The sequence below is a fragment of the Odocoileus virginianus genome, chromosome 25 (genome assembly GCF_023699985.2).
Source record: "Odocoileus virginianus isolate 20LAN1187 ecotype Illinois chromosome 25, Ovbor_1.2, whole genome shotgun sequence".
Taxonomy (NCBI): domain Eukaryota; kingdom Metazoa; phylum Chordata; class Mammalia; order Artiodactyla; family Cervidae; genus Odocoileus; species Odocoileus virginianus.
In genome coordinates, this window is record NC_069698.1 from 28,160,034 (window position 1) to 28,174,867 (window position 14,834).

Here is a 14,834-nt window from a genome sequence, read left to right on the forward strand (position 1 = left end):
CATCAAGTTACTGCCATTCTAATTAATAATTGTATACCCTGAGGTAAAAGAGAAAGGAACAAATGTTCACCAGATTCATTTAGAGCTTCCACACAGCTCTAGCTATAGAAGAGAGGGGACATTTTATAGTTTATTGATTATTTTATTTATTGTGTCTTTCATTCACCGTCCCAAATGCAAGCCAACTATACTATATTTTGTGCTCAACCAAAGAAATGGTGTGATCTACTATGATTTTAGAGGAAAAGTGGATTGTATTGGGCTAATAAGTTGATTGGGCTAATAATAAGCCAATGCATCTCCCTCCAGAGGAATTTTCAAGAATAATTTTTCTCAGAGTTTGGCATATTGTCTTTGGTTTATTTTCAAGACCATCCTGAATCATCCTTTAGAGATCATGTCGGGTTGGAGGGATTGAAGAGATCAAACACATTTGGGGTTTAGTAAATTAAACTTTGTTAGATTTCTTTATTGCCTGACTTCTCAGAGCCTATAATGAGCCAACTGAATTGTAATCCCAAGGAGAAAACTTTGTTATCTATAGCAATGCACACATCTTTATGATAGTGAGCTATTTTTTTAAACAATACCTCCTCTTTTTTTTGAAATTCTTGTTTATTTATTTATTCATGGCTGCACTGGGTCTTTGTTGCGGTGCGCGGGCTTTCTCTAGTTGCGGGGAGCAGGGTCTCCCCTCGAGTTGTGCGTGGGCTTCTCATTGCGGTGACTGCTCTTGTTGAGGAGCACGTGCCGGGGCCTCAGTAGCTCCAGCACACAGGCTCAGTAGCTAGCACACGAGCTCAATTGCCCAGCAGCCTGTGGGATCTTCCCAGACCAGGGATTGAACCCTTGTGCCCTCCATTGGCAGGTGACTTCCTATCCACTGGACCGCCAGAGCAGTCCCAACAATACCTTCTGAAGGTGGCCTGAACAGTCAGATTTCAAAAGCAATTCAACACTAATACTCCGCTACCTCTGCAGATAGTTCATTGGAATAACCTGAAGTGAGTCTAAGTGTCCTTATGATTTGTTCTAGCTATGACCAAGAAATGCCATGCCCCGTGCCCCCAGCGCGGATGTATCTGCAACAAGGCGAACTAGAAGACGAGGAAGATGAGCGAGGTCCCACGCCCCCTGTGCGGGGAGCCGCCTCATCTCCGGCTGCAGTGTCCTACAGCCATCAGTCCACCGCCACTCTCACGCCCTCTCCGCAGGAAGAACTCCAGCCCATGTTACAGGAGTGCCCCGAGGAGCTGGGCCATGGGCAGCACCAGCCTGACCGCAGGTACGGGCGTCGTTCGGCTTCTTCACTAACACATCAGCTCATTTCCACTCCTACGTGGCATTTACAGAATGCTCTCACCCGAAGTACTTTTCGGGTCACGTGGGGCTTTTTTCCAGTATCATCCCACAAGAAGCCCTCCCTGGTAATTAGCATATCAAGTAATATTGTTGATCAGAACATTAGATTAAATGATCCCAGTGAACTTGCAACCATAAAATAATGTGCCCTTAATTCTCACCCACTTAGGATAATTGCATTCATAAACACATGGAGACCATGTAGTAAATATATGGGTTGCTAATCTTAGAACGTCTTATTGACGATGGGTGGCTTTGTATTTTAGTTTTCTTTATGCGTAGCCATGCCATGTCTTTAGTCTGTGAAGGATAGATTTTCCTCCTGTCTTTTCAAATTAAGACTGAAGAGTGATTTGTCTTCAAAAGCTGTAATGTTACAGGATAAATTTGGTATATTAACTTTGTGTTGACTTCAGGTATCTTTACTTTGGTTGAGATGTTAGCTTACAGTCCTTTTGTCTAAGCTACTAATAGTATGTTTCAAATTATTTTTCAAATTACCTATTTCCTCACCATCCTCCTCCGTGTTACAAACGGTACCCAGTATCTTCCTCCTGGCAAACTCTTCTTTTGTTCTTTTGAAAAGGTCAGTCTCTCTACCTTTCTTGATCATGATCAAAAATCGGCTTTGTGTGTGTGCCTTAGATTTTCTAACCCATGTATTCTGCATTGCCAACCAGCACATTTGTTATGCACAAATCCTTCACTTGTCATTTCTACCACATAAAAGCTATTACTGCATCATGTCAGCACTTCTCTCATTGTTGATGATTTTGTTTGTAGTATTTTATTGTCTTTGACACATTTTTTATATATATATATATATATATATATATATTATTTTCTGTTTCCCTAATATCATTTGAAACTATATTATTTGCCCAGAAGATCTCCCTTCCGTATTCTTGAATGAATAACAAATTCTGATTTATGCTGCTTGAATTTCTGTAGATCAAAACAGAATTTGCAGTGCTTTGAACTATTCTATCAGTAAGAGGTTATTACCAAATTTAACTCGTATACTCTGTAAAATGAAGGAAGTAGTTAAATTTTCTTCTGCGTGACAAGGGGGAAGTCGGATTGCCAGACATTTAAATTTAATGTTATTAACCCATGGAACTTCAGGAAGATTGAGAACAAATAAGACATCTCTTTTCCCTATTAAGGTCACAGCCATCTCTGCTGCCACTCTTATTCAGAGAAAATGAGATGCTAATAGAGGCTGTTAGCTCTGAAACATCTCAACATTCTTTTCTCATTCTTTCAAATTACCTATTTCCTCACCATCCTTCTCTGTGTTACAAATGGTACCCAGTATCTTTTTCCTGGCAAGCTCTTCTTCTGTTTTCCTTAGGTCAACCTCTTCACCTTTCGTGATCACACTCAAAAATCAGCTTATCTATCTTGCCTTTTCAGCCCTCTCCTCTTGATAATCCTTTCTCCTTACTGTTAACTCTACCACTTTTTTATGGAGGAGGAGAGACAAAGAGCAGGATAAAGGGGAGGCTAAGGAAAGTTTAAAAAGTGGTAAAAAGTTTTAAAACTTTCCTTAGCCTCCCCTTTATCCTGCTCTTTGTCTCTCCTCCTCCGTAAGATTCTTGGATCACTTTTACTTTCCTAATTCTTATTCACACCTCAGTCCTCTCTGAATGCTGGCTTATACCATTTACTTCCATCAGGCTTCAGAAAGTAACCTCTGAATCATCAATCTAAAGCCTTCTTTTAATTTCCTAATTAAAATATTTTTATTTTAATTTTATTTTTTTTCATTTATTTTTATTAGTTGGAGGCTAATTACTTTACAATATTGTAGTGGTTTTTGTCATACATTGACATGAATCAGCCATGGATTAAAATTTAATAAATAATAATAAATAACAACAACAATAATAAGTAACTTAATAAATAATAAATAATAAAATAATAATAAATAAAAATAAATAATAATAAAAATAATAAGAATTATTTTTAAAAATTAGGGGGTCAGCCTAATTTTACTATTCCATTGTCTTGCTACCATTCCCCCAAATAAATTATTCACCAAGTCCCTTCATTTCTAACTCCAAAATCTCTTGATTTTGTTCCTATGCATCCTTTCCTAGAGCCCCTAGGGCAGGCCCTCAGCCCTGGTCCCTTTAAATACAGTTGTATCCCTGCATTGATCACCACTTACCTCACCTTCTCTGTCCACTCTCCACATTGGTTTTCTTTACCCACCAGTCTAGTAATGGTACTCCCCATTCAGAGCCAAGTCTTACTATTTAGCCCTGTTTTAATCTCTTTTACAGTCCTTTCTCCTTTACTTACTTCTTCCCTCCCAAAACTTCCCCACATCCACTTTTCTAACTAGTCCATTTGAAATTCCCTGAATTTACCTTGAACTCACCAACACCTTGTCAGCAATGCCAGGAGCCAGCCCACAGAAGGCCTCTCTGGAGCTCGTGGTGGGGGTCAGGCTGCTCTTGGTTCCATGAGTGTCACCAAAATCCCTGGTGTCCTCACTGAGCATGGGTGTCTTGGCACATGCTGTTTCTCTGATGACCTGGCCAGCACTTCTCTTTCCACGCTCTGTTCAGATGTATCACTTATGCAGCTTTCTTCTTGCAGCCTGGCAAAAATCAACTCCTCTTGTTCTTTACTCTTCATAATGGTCTGTTCACTGTTCTGCTACCATAGTAATCAGGTTTTCATGTTGCATTAGCGTTGGCGACTTGTGTCTCTTTCCCTGTTTAAATCAAAAGCTCTTTGAGGGCAGTGCTTATATCCTGCTCTTGTCATCAAGTTCCACAAAGCTTTCTTCAGTAAAAATCTGATAAGCGGAATCTTTTACTAGAGGAGAATGTGAAGTTGACTTACTTGCTACTGCTTTAGGGGAGTGAATTCAAGGCGAACATGTATACTTGGGAAATGCACTGGGTATCTGAACCAAAAATCCTCTTTGACTACATTCAGCCTATTTTAAAAGGTATGACTTTCAGTCTATGAAGGTATTAAGAATCATATTTCCAGGATTGCTGCTGGAAACAACCCTGGACAGTAATGAGAAGTAGATGAAAGCCCATGGGACTTCCCTGCTGGTCCAGTGGTTAAGACTCCACGCTTCCAAGGCAGTGGGCACAGGTTCAGTCCCTGGTTGGGGAACTAAAATCCCACCTGCTGTTCAACACAGCAAAAAATAAAAGTAAACAATAAAATGTTAAATTTGCCTGAAAATATTTTTGAAAAAGAAGCAGATGAAAGCCCATTAAACAAACAAACAAAAAAAATACTACTGTTCTTCTGTGCTAAAGGGGTATCCTACATGTTTACCTAAAAATTTTTGAAAATGCATATAAAATGAAAATAGAAGTACCAATGACCTCTGTAGTCAGAAATTGTCACTGATAAGTCCTCAGTAAAGATCTTTTCTGACCTTCATCTATATATAATCTCACATTGCTTTGAATTTGTGATGTGATGATATATTTTCCAATATAATCTTATCAAGTACTGTTTTCACTGAAGAGTGAATTTTTCCATGCCAATTACTATTTAGACATTCACCTTAAACAAATGTGTACTGTAATTTATTTTAAAAATTCCTTAATATTGGACATACGAGTCATGTCTAGTTTTTTGATAGTACACACGATGCTGTAATTCCCATCTCTAGTGAAGTCTTTGAGTCAAGCCTCTTCTCAAACCCTTAGCCTATTCGGAAGCCTCCCCATTTAGAAGATGACTTCTGTTTCTTGTCACTCCACTAATGATATATTCATTAAGGACAGATAGTTATTTCTCTATAAATTTCATTCCAAAGTATCAGACCCTTATAGCCAAGTACCTGTTCCTGCAGATTTTTACTGCTTGATGATTGAACAGAGCAATGCATGTATCTCCAGCCATAAAGGCACTTTCCTACTTCCTCCAGCCATTTTCTCTTGTCTCTATTACGGTAATGGTCCATAAGTGGTCTTGTTGCCTTTAGCCCTGCCCTTTCTTCATCCTAATCGTCTTGCTGCAGACTGTGCCGAGGCATTTTCCTAAAATGCGACACTGATCAAGTCGCTCCACTGCTTAAAATCTCTCAATGATCTCTCATTTCCCTTAGAATAAAGGCAAAATTCCTTAATGGAGCAATCAAGGCTCTTTGTGATCTGACCTCTGCGTGCTTCCACATGCTTAGCCATTTGCACTCGCCTCCTCACTGTGGCTGTTGCCTTTACTCCAGATTTCCAAAGAATAAAGTGCTGGAACGACCAGCACTCTCAGCCATGTTGAGGTCTTTCCACTGGCTGTCTCATCTTCCTGGGACACCATTATCCCCTCTCTTTTGTGGAGCTAATACTTGTATATCCTTTCCATCCAAGATTAAATGGAAGATACTCTCCATACTGTCTTTCTCTGATGCCCCAACTCTAAGTTGGAGCCAATTCTACATGTTCCCACAGTGCCCTAGATATCTTCTATCCTGGAGCTTGGAGAAAACTGCATTATCATTGCATGTTTAATTAACTGTCTGTCACCTCCACTAGACTATAAGTCCCTTTAGTCAAGAATTATGTCTATTTTATTTAACTGAATTTCTAGCTTAGTGCCTGAGTCCTGTTTCTAGTGCTGCCTATGAACAACACCAAAATGTAATCGCCTGAAACCATTTTCTTTTACTTGCAATTCCACAAGTCAGGAATTCTGAAAGGATTCAGCTGGGTAATTCATCAACAACCCACATGGCCTCTTCTGGTCTTTGGGGCAAGATCTACTTCCAAGTTAGATTCTTCATGCATATGTCTGCCATCTCAGGGTTCCATGGCCTCTCTCTCCACATGCAGTCTCATCCTCCAGGGTCTCTCCGCCATAGCCCAGGCTTCTCATAACATGGGGATCTCTGGGGAGTGGCACTTCTTTCATGACAGCAGCCTACTTATAAGTCAGGAAAAAGAAGTTGCCAGGCCAGTTAAGAGCTACATTCAGAACTGGCGCAGTCTGACTTGTGCCATATTCTATGGTCAGAGCAGTTGTGGGATCCACCCGGATTCAGGACTTAGGACTAAACTCCCACTCTTGACGAAGGGATGGCTAATTCTCATCCCAGAAGACCATTGTGAACAGAAGATACAGTTATGAACATCTTTGTGAAATACAGTCTGCTATGGCCTGGTGTCATAGTTGGTTTTTTAAATGCAAGTGCCTTAAAATTGAATCTTTCTATATCTTAAAGTGCAAACTATAAACCATTACCTAAGGTCTTGTTTCTTGTGATTCCTTTGGTCTCAAACCTAGAAGTTTCTTCACCAGTGTTGATACAGAGTAAATGTTTAAAAAATGAATACATATTTTACTTTTATGTTTATTGATTATGGACATTATAAATAGTGTAATGTACATGAATAAGAAATTACTGAGCTAAAGCCATTATAACTGCAATATTTAATTAGGTAAATATTTCATACCTGCATTATTGTGGATACTACAATTCTGGCATCTAATGAGCTTCTGAGGTATTCCATTTTTGTCTAAAACTAGATAAACTAGATGACTAACATAATAATCTTTCATCTCTATTTTCAGACTATGAAAATAATATAATGTGTTTGCATATATTGTTTTCAGAAGTATCTGATACTGTTGCATTTACTGTAGTTAATATTTAGTAAAAAAAATCTTTTAAAAGTAAATTTCATGTGTGGAATAGGAAATTCAATGATATCTCTTTAGTATAGATGAACTGAGTATGATATAGTTGGAAGGAAAACAAGTCAAGGAAGATTAAATATCTTGTCTGTTAAAAACTGGGGAATGGTTAATCATACAAAATATTAAAGCTATGCCAGTTTTAGCAAAAAATCGAAGGTATGTATCTTCTCCCTTTCATCTTTTGCCTGGCAAATGTTTTGAGGTAAACTGTATAAATACCTGCTTTCATAAATTGATGGAATTATTCTCTTCTCTTGAACATGTTTATGAAGGCATCATTTCTACAGGAGCCTAGAGTATTGTGATTCACAGCCATATACTTGTGCATTATTTCAGAAGACATTGAAACTCCTCAGGGGGGAAAATTGAGGGGAGTTGAGGCTTATTTTTGGCAAGTCCCACTTGAGTACAGCATCTTGAAATAGCTTTTTGTTTTCAAATAGAATATATTACATACTTCAAACTGTACATGTTTATCACACGTTCCCTGGGCTTGCCTTATTTACAGATGGTTTGAATAAGATTTTCTGTCTTTCCCCAGCGTTTGCCCAGGGTGTCGGTAGTTAAAAGCCAGTCCTCATTTAACATGAAGATGTTTTGGCTTCACATAATGTGACTTATCCACATACAACAATGCTGACATCTTTTCATGGTGAAGTTGGCTGTCCTACATCCCTTCATTGATGGTCAAAATAGCTCCTTTTGTGCTAAAAAGTCTTACATGTATTTTAAAAAAGAAGTTTCTTGTGGTATTTTGGATGTGCCTGCTGACAAAGGCTGTAAATTGACTTTTAAGTATGGTATTTTGTTGCAATCCAAATTAAACAAAGGTTTTCCTCCTGTGTGTATAACATATTCCATATTGAAGCAGTTATCCACTTTAATCTCTTAAATAACTTCAGCTTTGGTATATTGTTCATATTTCTTCTAGTACCATACACAGATGCATTAGAAACCACCCAGAAATGAAAAGAAATAACACATTTTACTAAAGAACTGTGTATATGTATATATCAGTGTGTTACATATGTACATACATATGTGTATATGTGTGTGTGTGTACTATGTCGCGTCAGTCGTGTCCAACTCTTTGTAACCCTCCTATGCGTGGAACTCTCCAGGCATGAATACTGGAGTGGGTTGCAGTGCCCTCCTCCAGGGGATCTTCCTGACCCAGAGATCGAACCCACATCTCTTTTATCTCCTGCATTGGCAGGTGAGTGGGTTCTTTACCACTCACACCACCTGGGAAGCCTGTATATGTGAATATCTATGTATAATAACACCATACCTAGAGGAAAGGCCATCACCTTGGAAATGGAATGTGAGATTAAATTCTAAATTTTATAGATACTAGTCATGGGAACGTTGGCAAGGTCTTTAATTCCTCTGAATTTCAATATCCTCATCTGTTAAAACAATAATAAAATAAGTACCCTGGAAAGCTGTTGTGAGAATTAAATGAGCTAACATTGTATAATACTTAGCTGCAAAGTAGGTGCTCAACCAATTAGTTAATTATAGTATTTTTAGTAATCCTTCACTTTTAATGCTGTTTGTGTTAATAAAACATGTTTATTGAAGTGTCTCAGTTCATTGGGATAAAAAGCACAAAACTTTTTTCTTCAAACAACTATCATGCCATCCTAACCACGGTGCTATATTGAACTTCCCTTTTCCTCTCTGTAGCAGGTCTGCAAATTAGATCTTGACCAGAAACTATATGGGTTTGTTTGTATGCTTTCTCTTAATTTATTACTCGTTCTTATTAATCTTAAAACTATAATCATACACTTCCAGATTTTTTTGCAGACTGAAATGTCTGTGGCCATGGTAACATGGAGCAAGTAGTGTGTTCCATTTTTAATCACTTCCTTTCTTGCTCTGCCCAGTCCATTCTCTTAAGTGCTAAGGCAAGGATGAGGGTACATAAAAAGAGTAAAGTGGACGAGGATCCAGGCTTCTTGGTCAGCCCTAATGACTGTTCTGTCTCATCTTGCTCTATGAGTATCATAAGGATGGTGAGGGACGGGGGCTGGCACCAGCTTCCATTGATGAAGGACTCTCTCCTGGACAACATCTATAGACGTGTGTAGTCCTTGAACAATTTAGCCACTTCTTCAGGTAGACCACCAGTCAGTGGCATTCATACTCGATCTCTGCTAGTCTCCCAAACCATAGGGTCACCAGATAACACTAAATCCTAATCTCACCTACCCGCCAACAAGAGTGTTTCGAGTGGCAGGCTTGTTTTTTTGTTGTTGTTTTGTTGTTTTTTTTTAATATTATTGGAGTAGAATTGCTTTACAATGTTCTGTGAGTTTCTGAGGTACAATAAAGTGAATCAGCCATATGTATACATAATCCCCTCCTGCTTGAGCATCCCTCCTCCACCCCCAGCCCACCCCTCTCGGTCATGACAGAGCACCAAGCTGAGGTCCCTGTGCTATAGAGCAGCTTCCCACTAGCTATTTACCCCTGGTAGTATAAATGTATCTATGCTCTTCTCCCAGTTCATCCCACTCTCCCCTTACACCACTGCGTCCACGCCTGTTCTCTACATGTGCATCTCTGTTCCTGCCCTGCAAATAATTCTGCTGTACCATTTTTCTAGATTTCATGTATATGCATTCATATATAATATTTTTATCCTTCTGACTTACTTGAGTCTGTATGACAGACTCTAGATCCATCCACATCTCTACAAATGTTCCAACTTCATTCACTTTTATGCCTGAGGAATATTGCATTATATATATCTACCGTATCTTCTTTAGCCATTCACCTGTCATGGACATTTAGGTTGCTTCCACATCCTGGCTACTGTAAACAGTGCTGCAGTGAACACTGGGGTACATGTGACTCTATCCTCTTTATTCCCAGGAGCTCAGAATTTGATGAAGTGTTGTCATGACCTTCAAAAAGAGATTTCCCTTATATTACCTTTTTAACCTTGCTTAGAGGAAGGCATTGCAACCCACTCCAGTATTCTTGCCTGGAGAATCCCACAGACAGAGGAGCCTGGACGGTTATAGTCTATAGTGTTGCAAACAGTTGTACATGACTGAAGCTACTTAGCATGCAACCCCATTTAGACAGCCCTTGCTTAGATAGCATCACCAACTCAGTGGACATGAATTTGTACAAACTCCGGGAGATAGTGGAAGATGGAGGAGCCTGATATGCTATAGTCCATAGGGTCGCAAAGAGTCGGATATGACTTAGCAACTGAACAGCAACGAGAGCGCTGAAACTGTTGAGCACATCACTAGGTAGTCCTCCAGGTAGAAATCACTATACGTGTTCCCTGTTTTTTGGGCACTTTCCCAATTAGGAGTTAATCTCTTGGCATTCTTCCCACTTGGGAGTAACTTCTTTCCACAAACTTTGCTTTTCAGTAATGTCCAAGTGCTCTCTGCCTTCTTACCCATCTTCTGCTCACTGTGTTTGATGGTGCAGGAGGGGAGAAGAAAGACTGCTTTTAACTGAGGTTCTCTAGATCTGTGGAGAGATGGCTGAAACCAGCTACTGTTAACTCTGTGAACTTAAATCCAGAGCACCAAGAAAAATACCTGTAAACATTTTGTTAAACAGATAGGAGGAATAATGATAAAAGTCATATACTTGAAAATAGCTAATAATATTTATAAGTGAGCAATTGGAGAAAAATTAATCTTGGCTGTTTCTTTAATAGAATAAAATCTAAAGGAAATTGTATCATGTGCTGAATGCATAATATTTTAATCCTATAAAATTCTACTCTCTATAATCAGAATGAATATGTCCATTCACTTGCAATGATAGGAGTGACCATGAAGGAAAGGGAAGGGAACATGTTTATATGTTTATGGAGCAGCCTGTTTCAGAACTAATGTCTGCTGTCTTTGGTCATTATAAGCTGTCAGTAACATTCCATCTAGAGCATGCATGCATGCTCAGTCATGTCTGACTGTTTGCAACCTCATGGACTATAACCTACCAGGTTCCTCTATCCATGGGATTTTCTAGGCAAGAATACTAGAGTGGGTTGCCATTTCCTCCTCCAGGGGATCTTCCCGACCCAGGGATCAAGCCAGTGTCTATTGTGTCTCCTGCATTGAGCCGGCGGGTTCTTTACCAAATGCACCACCTGGGAAGCCCCAATATTCCATATGCTTTAGGACAAATACCTCGGTGTCAATTTCAAACTAGGTATTGCTTACCACTTATTTTTTTTTACCCCTTTTTAACTGAGAATAACTAAACAGGGAGGCCTGGTGTGCTGCAGCCCATGGGGTGAGGAAGAGTCGGACATAACTTGGAGACTGAACAACAAGAACCCAAAAGATAAAACATAAAGAGACTTATCATAGATGAGTGTATTTCTATTAAGCTTGAATCAAAAGGTAGCCCAGCTCTCTTAAAAGTACCTCTGGTATTGAGATAAACTTCTTACAACTCAAAAATAAAACTTTAAGCATTCCCTGATATCCCATTGTTTTTCCTGAACAAATGAGCTCCATGGAAACAAAAATCAAAAGGGTGTACTTGTGAGTTTAATGGCAGCTCACTCCAGTATTCTTGCCTGGAAAATCCTATGGACAGAGGAGCCTAGCGGGCTAGAGTCCATGGGATCGAAAAAGTAGGACAAGACTTAGCCACTAAACTACCATCATGTGAATTTCTTGGTTAGTTCGCACTTTTGTGTCCTAAGTAATGAGCTAAGCCATATGTGTTTATTCATTTTCCTGCAGACGGCAGCCGGTGAGCCCTCCTCCACCTCCAAGGCCGCTTTCCCCACCCCACACCTACGGCTACATTTCAGGACCCCTTGTCTCAGACATGGATACGGATGCGCCAGAAGAGGAAGAAGACGAAGCCGACATGGAGGTAGCCAAGATGCAGACCAGGCGGCTTTTGTTACGTGGGCTGGAGCAGACCCCCGCCTCCAGTGTCGGGGACCTGGAGAGCTCTGTCACTGGGTCCATGATCAATGGTTGGGGCTCGGCCTCAGAGGAGGACAACATTTCCAGCGGACGCTCCAGCGTTAGTTCTTCTGATGGCTCTTTTTTCACTGATGCTGATTTTGCCCAGGCGGTCGCAGCGGCCGCGGAGTATGCTGGTCTGAAAGTGGCCCGGCGCCAAATGCAGGATGCTGCTGGTAAGTCGTTCGCTTCTCACCAAACTGGAAGAGAAAAAAAAAGAAAATTCTGTGTGTATGTGTCAGTTGCTGATTTTCTCTGTAATCTTACGTCCTATATGAAATATAAATGTCACCACCCTGGTTTTTGACTGCCGAGCGTCCCAGATGACAATAAAGAATCCACCTGCAATGAGAGAGACCTGGGTTCGATCCCTGGGTTGGGAAGATCCCCTGCAGCAGGGCATGACAACCCACTCCAGTATTCTTGCCTGGAGAATCCCCAGGGACAGTGGAGCCTGGTGGGCTACAATCAGTGGGGTCACACAGAGTCCAACAGGACTGAACCACTGAGCAAGGCCCAGCAAGGAGTCCAAGGCCCAAGATTATGATGTATCTTGCCTGGTCCCTTTTTCTTGACAAGACTTTTTAAATCTTCTATTTTATTTAATAAATCATATGTAATGTGAGTGAAGCTACCTGAAAAGTCTTCATTTTTAAGATAGTCTTAGCAAATATAAGTGCAACTTTCTTTGGAATGCCTGTGATCAATTAAATTGAGATTGTGTTACACTTTTTTTTTAAGATGTAAAAAGTCACCAAAATAAAATTAATTGAGGTAGTTCACTCATACCATTTATTAGAACTTGTCTAGGAGAAATAGATAAATGTCTGGGGGAACACTCAACTGTTGGAAAGTGGGCTATTTCTCCTTAACCCCCAATTCTTTTCATGCCTCTCAATTAGAATACTAATTTAATTGAGAAAATATAAAGATATTTATAATATATATACTTTTGCAAGCAAAGTATATTCTATGCTTAAACTAAACTTTGTTAATCTAATAATTTGGAGAGCAAGTTAATCTCAGTGCTTATATATTTTTTCTATTTCCCCTTTTATTGCCAGTAGCCTGTTTTTAATTACTATATGTCCATTCATATGTTTTAATTCTCTCTATACTTATTTCCTACTCCCATCTTTGTTTAGAAAGTAAATAGTATGAGAAACAAAAAAATTTTTAAGTATATATTTTTCACATGATTTTAATATGTAAAATGGAATATATTCATATACATGTTCAATATATGTGTATATTTCTGGTAACTCAGAATATACAAATAGAGTAAAAATAATGTGATCAATAAGAAAGAGAGACATTTCTGAGGAAATAAAGACTATCATAGCAGATCAATAGTTGTTTTCTTATTGTTTTATTTTTTCTTAGCTTAGTAGCTATCACATTGTTGCAGTTATTTTCCATGTTCCAAGAGAATTTTCCATGTTCTCTTTAGATGTTGGATTGGTCATTATTTCTTAGCCTTGTAGAATATATTCAAAGAAAATTTAACTCACTTCATAAAGCTTTTTTTCTGTATATTATTAATCAAGAATATGTTGTAGAAAAAAAATATGTCTAATATCTCTCAAACTATTGTTGTAGAATGCATACTTATTTCAGCCAGGCCTACACTTGATGATATTAAACCAGTGTTCATTTTTTTCCCCTAGGAGCTGCTGCATATAGTAAAATAATATGCAAACCAATCTATGGTTCCTAATAAATAACATCTGACTTTATATATAGCTTTTGTTTCTCCTTATTTTTTAATCTTCTGTAAAAAAATAAGTACGTGAAATTAAGCATCTCAAACTACTGCTTTCATATTGCATTAAGGGTGTTTTTCAGCTCATTGAATCAACGAGACATAGAAATAATTTTGAAAATTCATCTGTAAACGACCTCATGCCTCAGGGTCTATGAGCAGTAGATGGCCTTACACAATAGAATGAGAAATGGGTTCAGTCTCAGCCCTAATTCTCTCTTTTCATGGATATGTAACTTTAATTGTAATAGTCTCCATCATAGCTAAAGAGAGTTTGGTTTAATATTTCATTGTATTGTAATTTAGTAGCTCTTCTGACTTTCATTTAGCTCATGATTATAATGAACAAAACATGCATTGGAGTCTGCCTATTAAAAGGTTCTTTTCCTGAAAGGGTGCTGCTTTATCATATGGCTTGAAGTTAATATGAATGAATAATCCAATCACATTGTTTCTCACTAGGCCACATGAATATCTATTATTTAATGCTTCAGTTATCACCTGTAAATGTGTTGATTCTACTTTCTGTGACTGCTACTGTTTATAGCCAGAAAACATGTTGTCTTGGTCTCTGAACTTTCTTGTGGTACAACAGAAAGTTCTGCATTTGAATCTCTGGGATTTCAAGAAACCAAAATAACGAAGATCAAGGGTAGGGCCAGTAAATCTCCATTGCCTTTATGGAGTAAACATTTTGTGCTGTTGTATTATGTGTCTGTAAGAAAGCCAGAGAATCTGAGAGCACAGCAATGTACCATGTCTGATTATCAGGTTCATTTATCACCTGTGAATATTGTCCCTCCAAGATCAAAATAATAAAAAACTACTTACACCAGCACCAAAAAACATAAGAGTCTCTGGAGGGGTCACTTTAAATATCCAGAAGCAGCAAGTAAATATCTTTTAAGAGAACAGGGCTGTGAGGCATTTTAGCTGGTCTAAGTATGTGAGCTAGCTAAATTTTAGGCCAGCATAAGAAAAAATACCTGAGAATGTACTCAAATTTAGGAGTCTGTCTTCAGAGAAGGGCACACATATATTTAATTAAAATAAGGGATGTGTTTTGTACT

At 38.8% G+C, this 14,834-nt stretch overlaps 1 protein-coding gene across 9 annotated transcripts in view; it reads left to right on the top strand.

Annotated features, from left to right (window-relative positions):
* ROBO1 (roundabout guidance receptor 1) overlaps positions 1-14,834 on the top strand; it is a 1,227,175-nt gene that overhangs the window by 1,193,362 nt on the left and 18,979 nt on the right. For all 9 annotated transcript variants that reach the window (XM_070455058.1, XM_070455063.1, XM_070455057.1 and 6 more), the window contains 2 exons: positions 1,037-1,285; positions 11,772-12,178. In XM_070455058.1, coding sequence (XP_070311159.1) covers positions 1,037-1,285; positions 11,772-12,178 — 656 coding nt within the window. The remainder of the gene's footprint in view (positions 1-1,036; positions 1,286-11,771; positions 12,179-14,834) is intronic.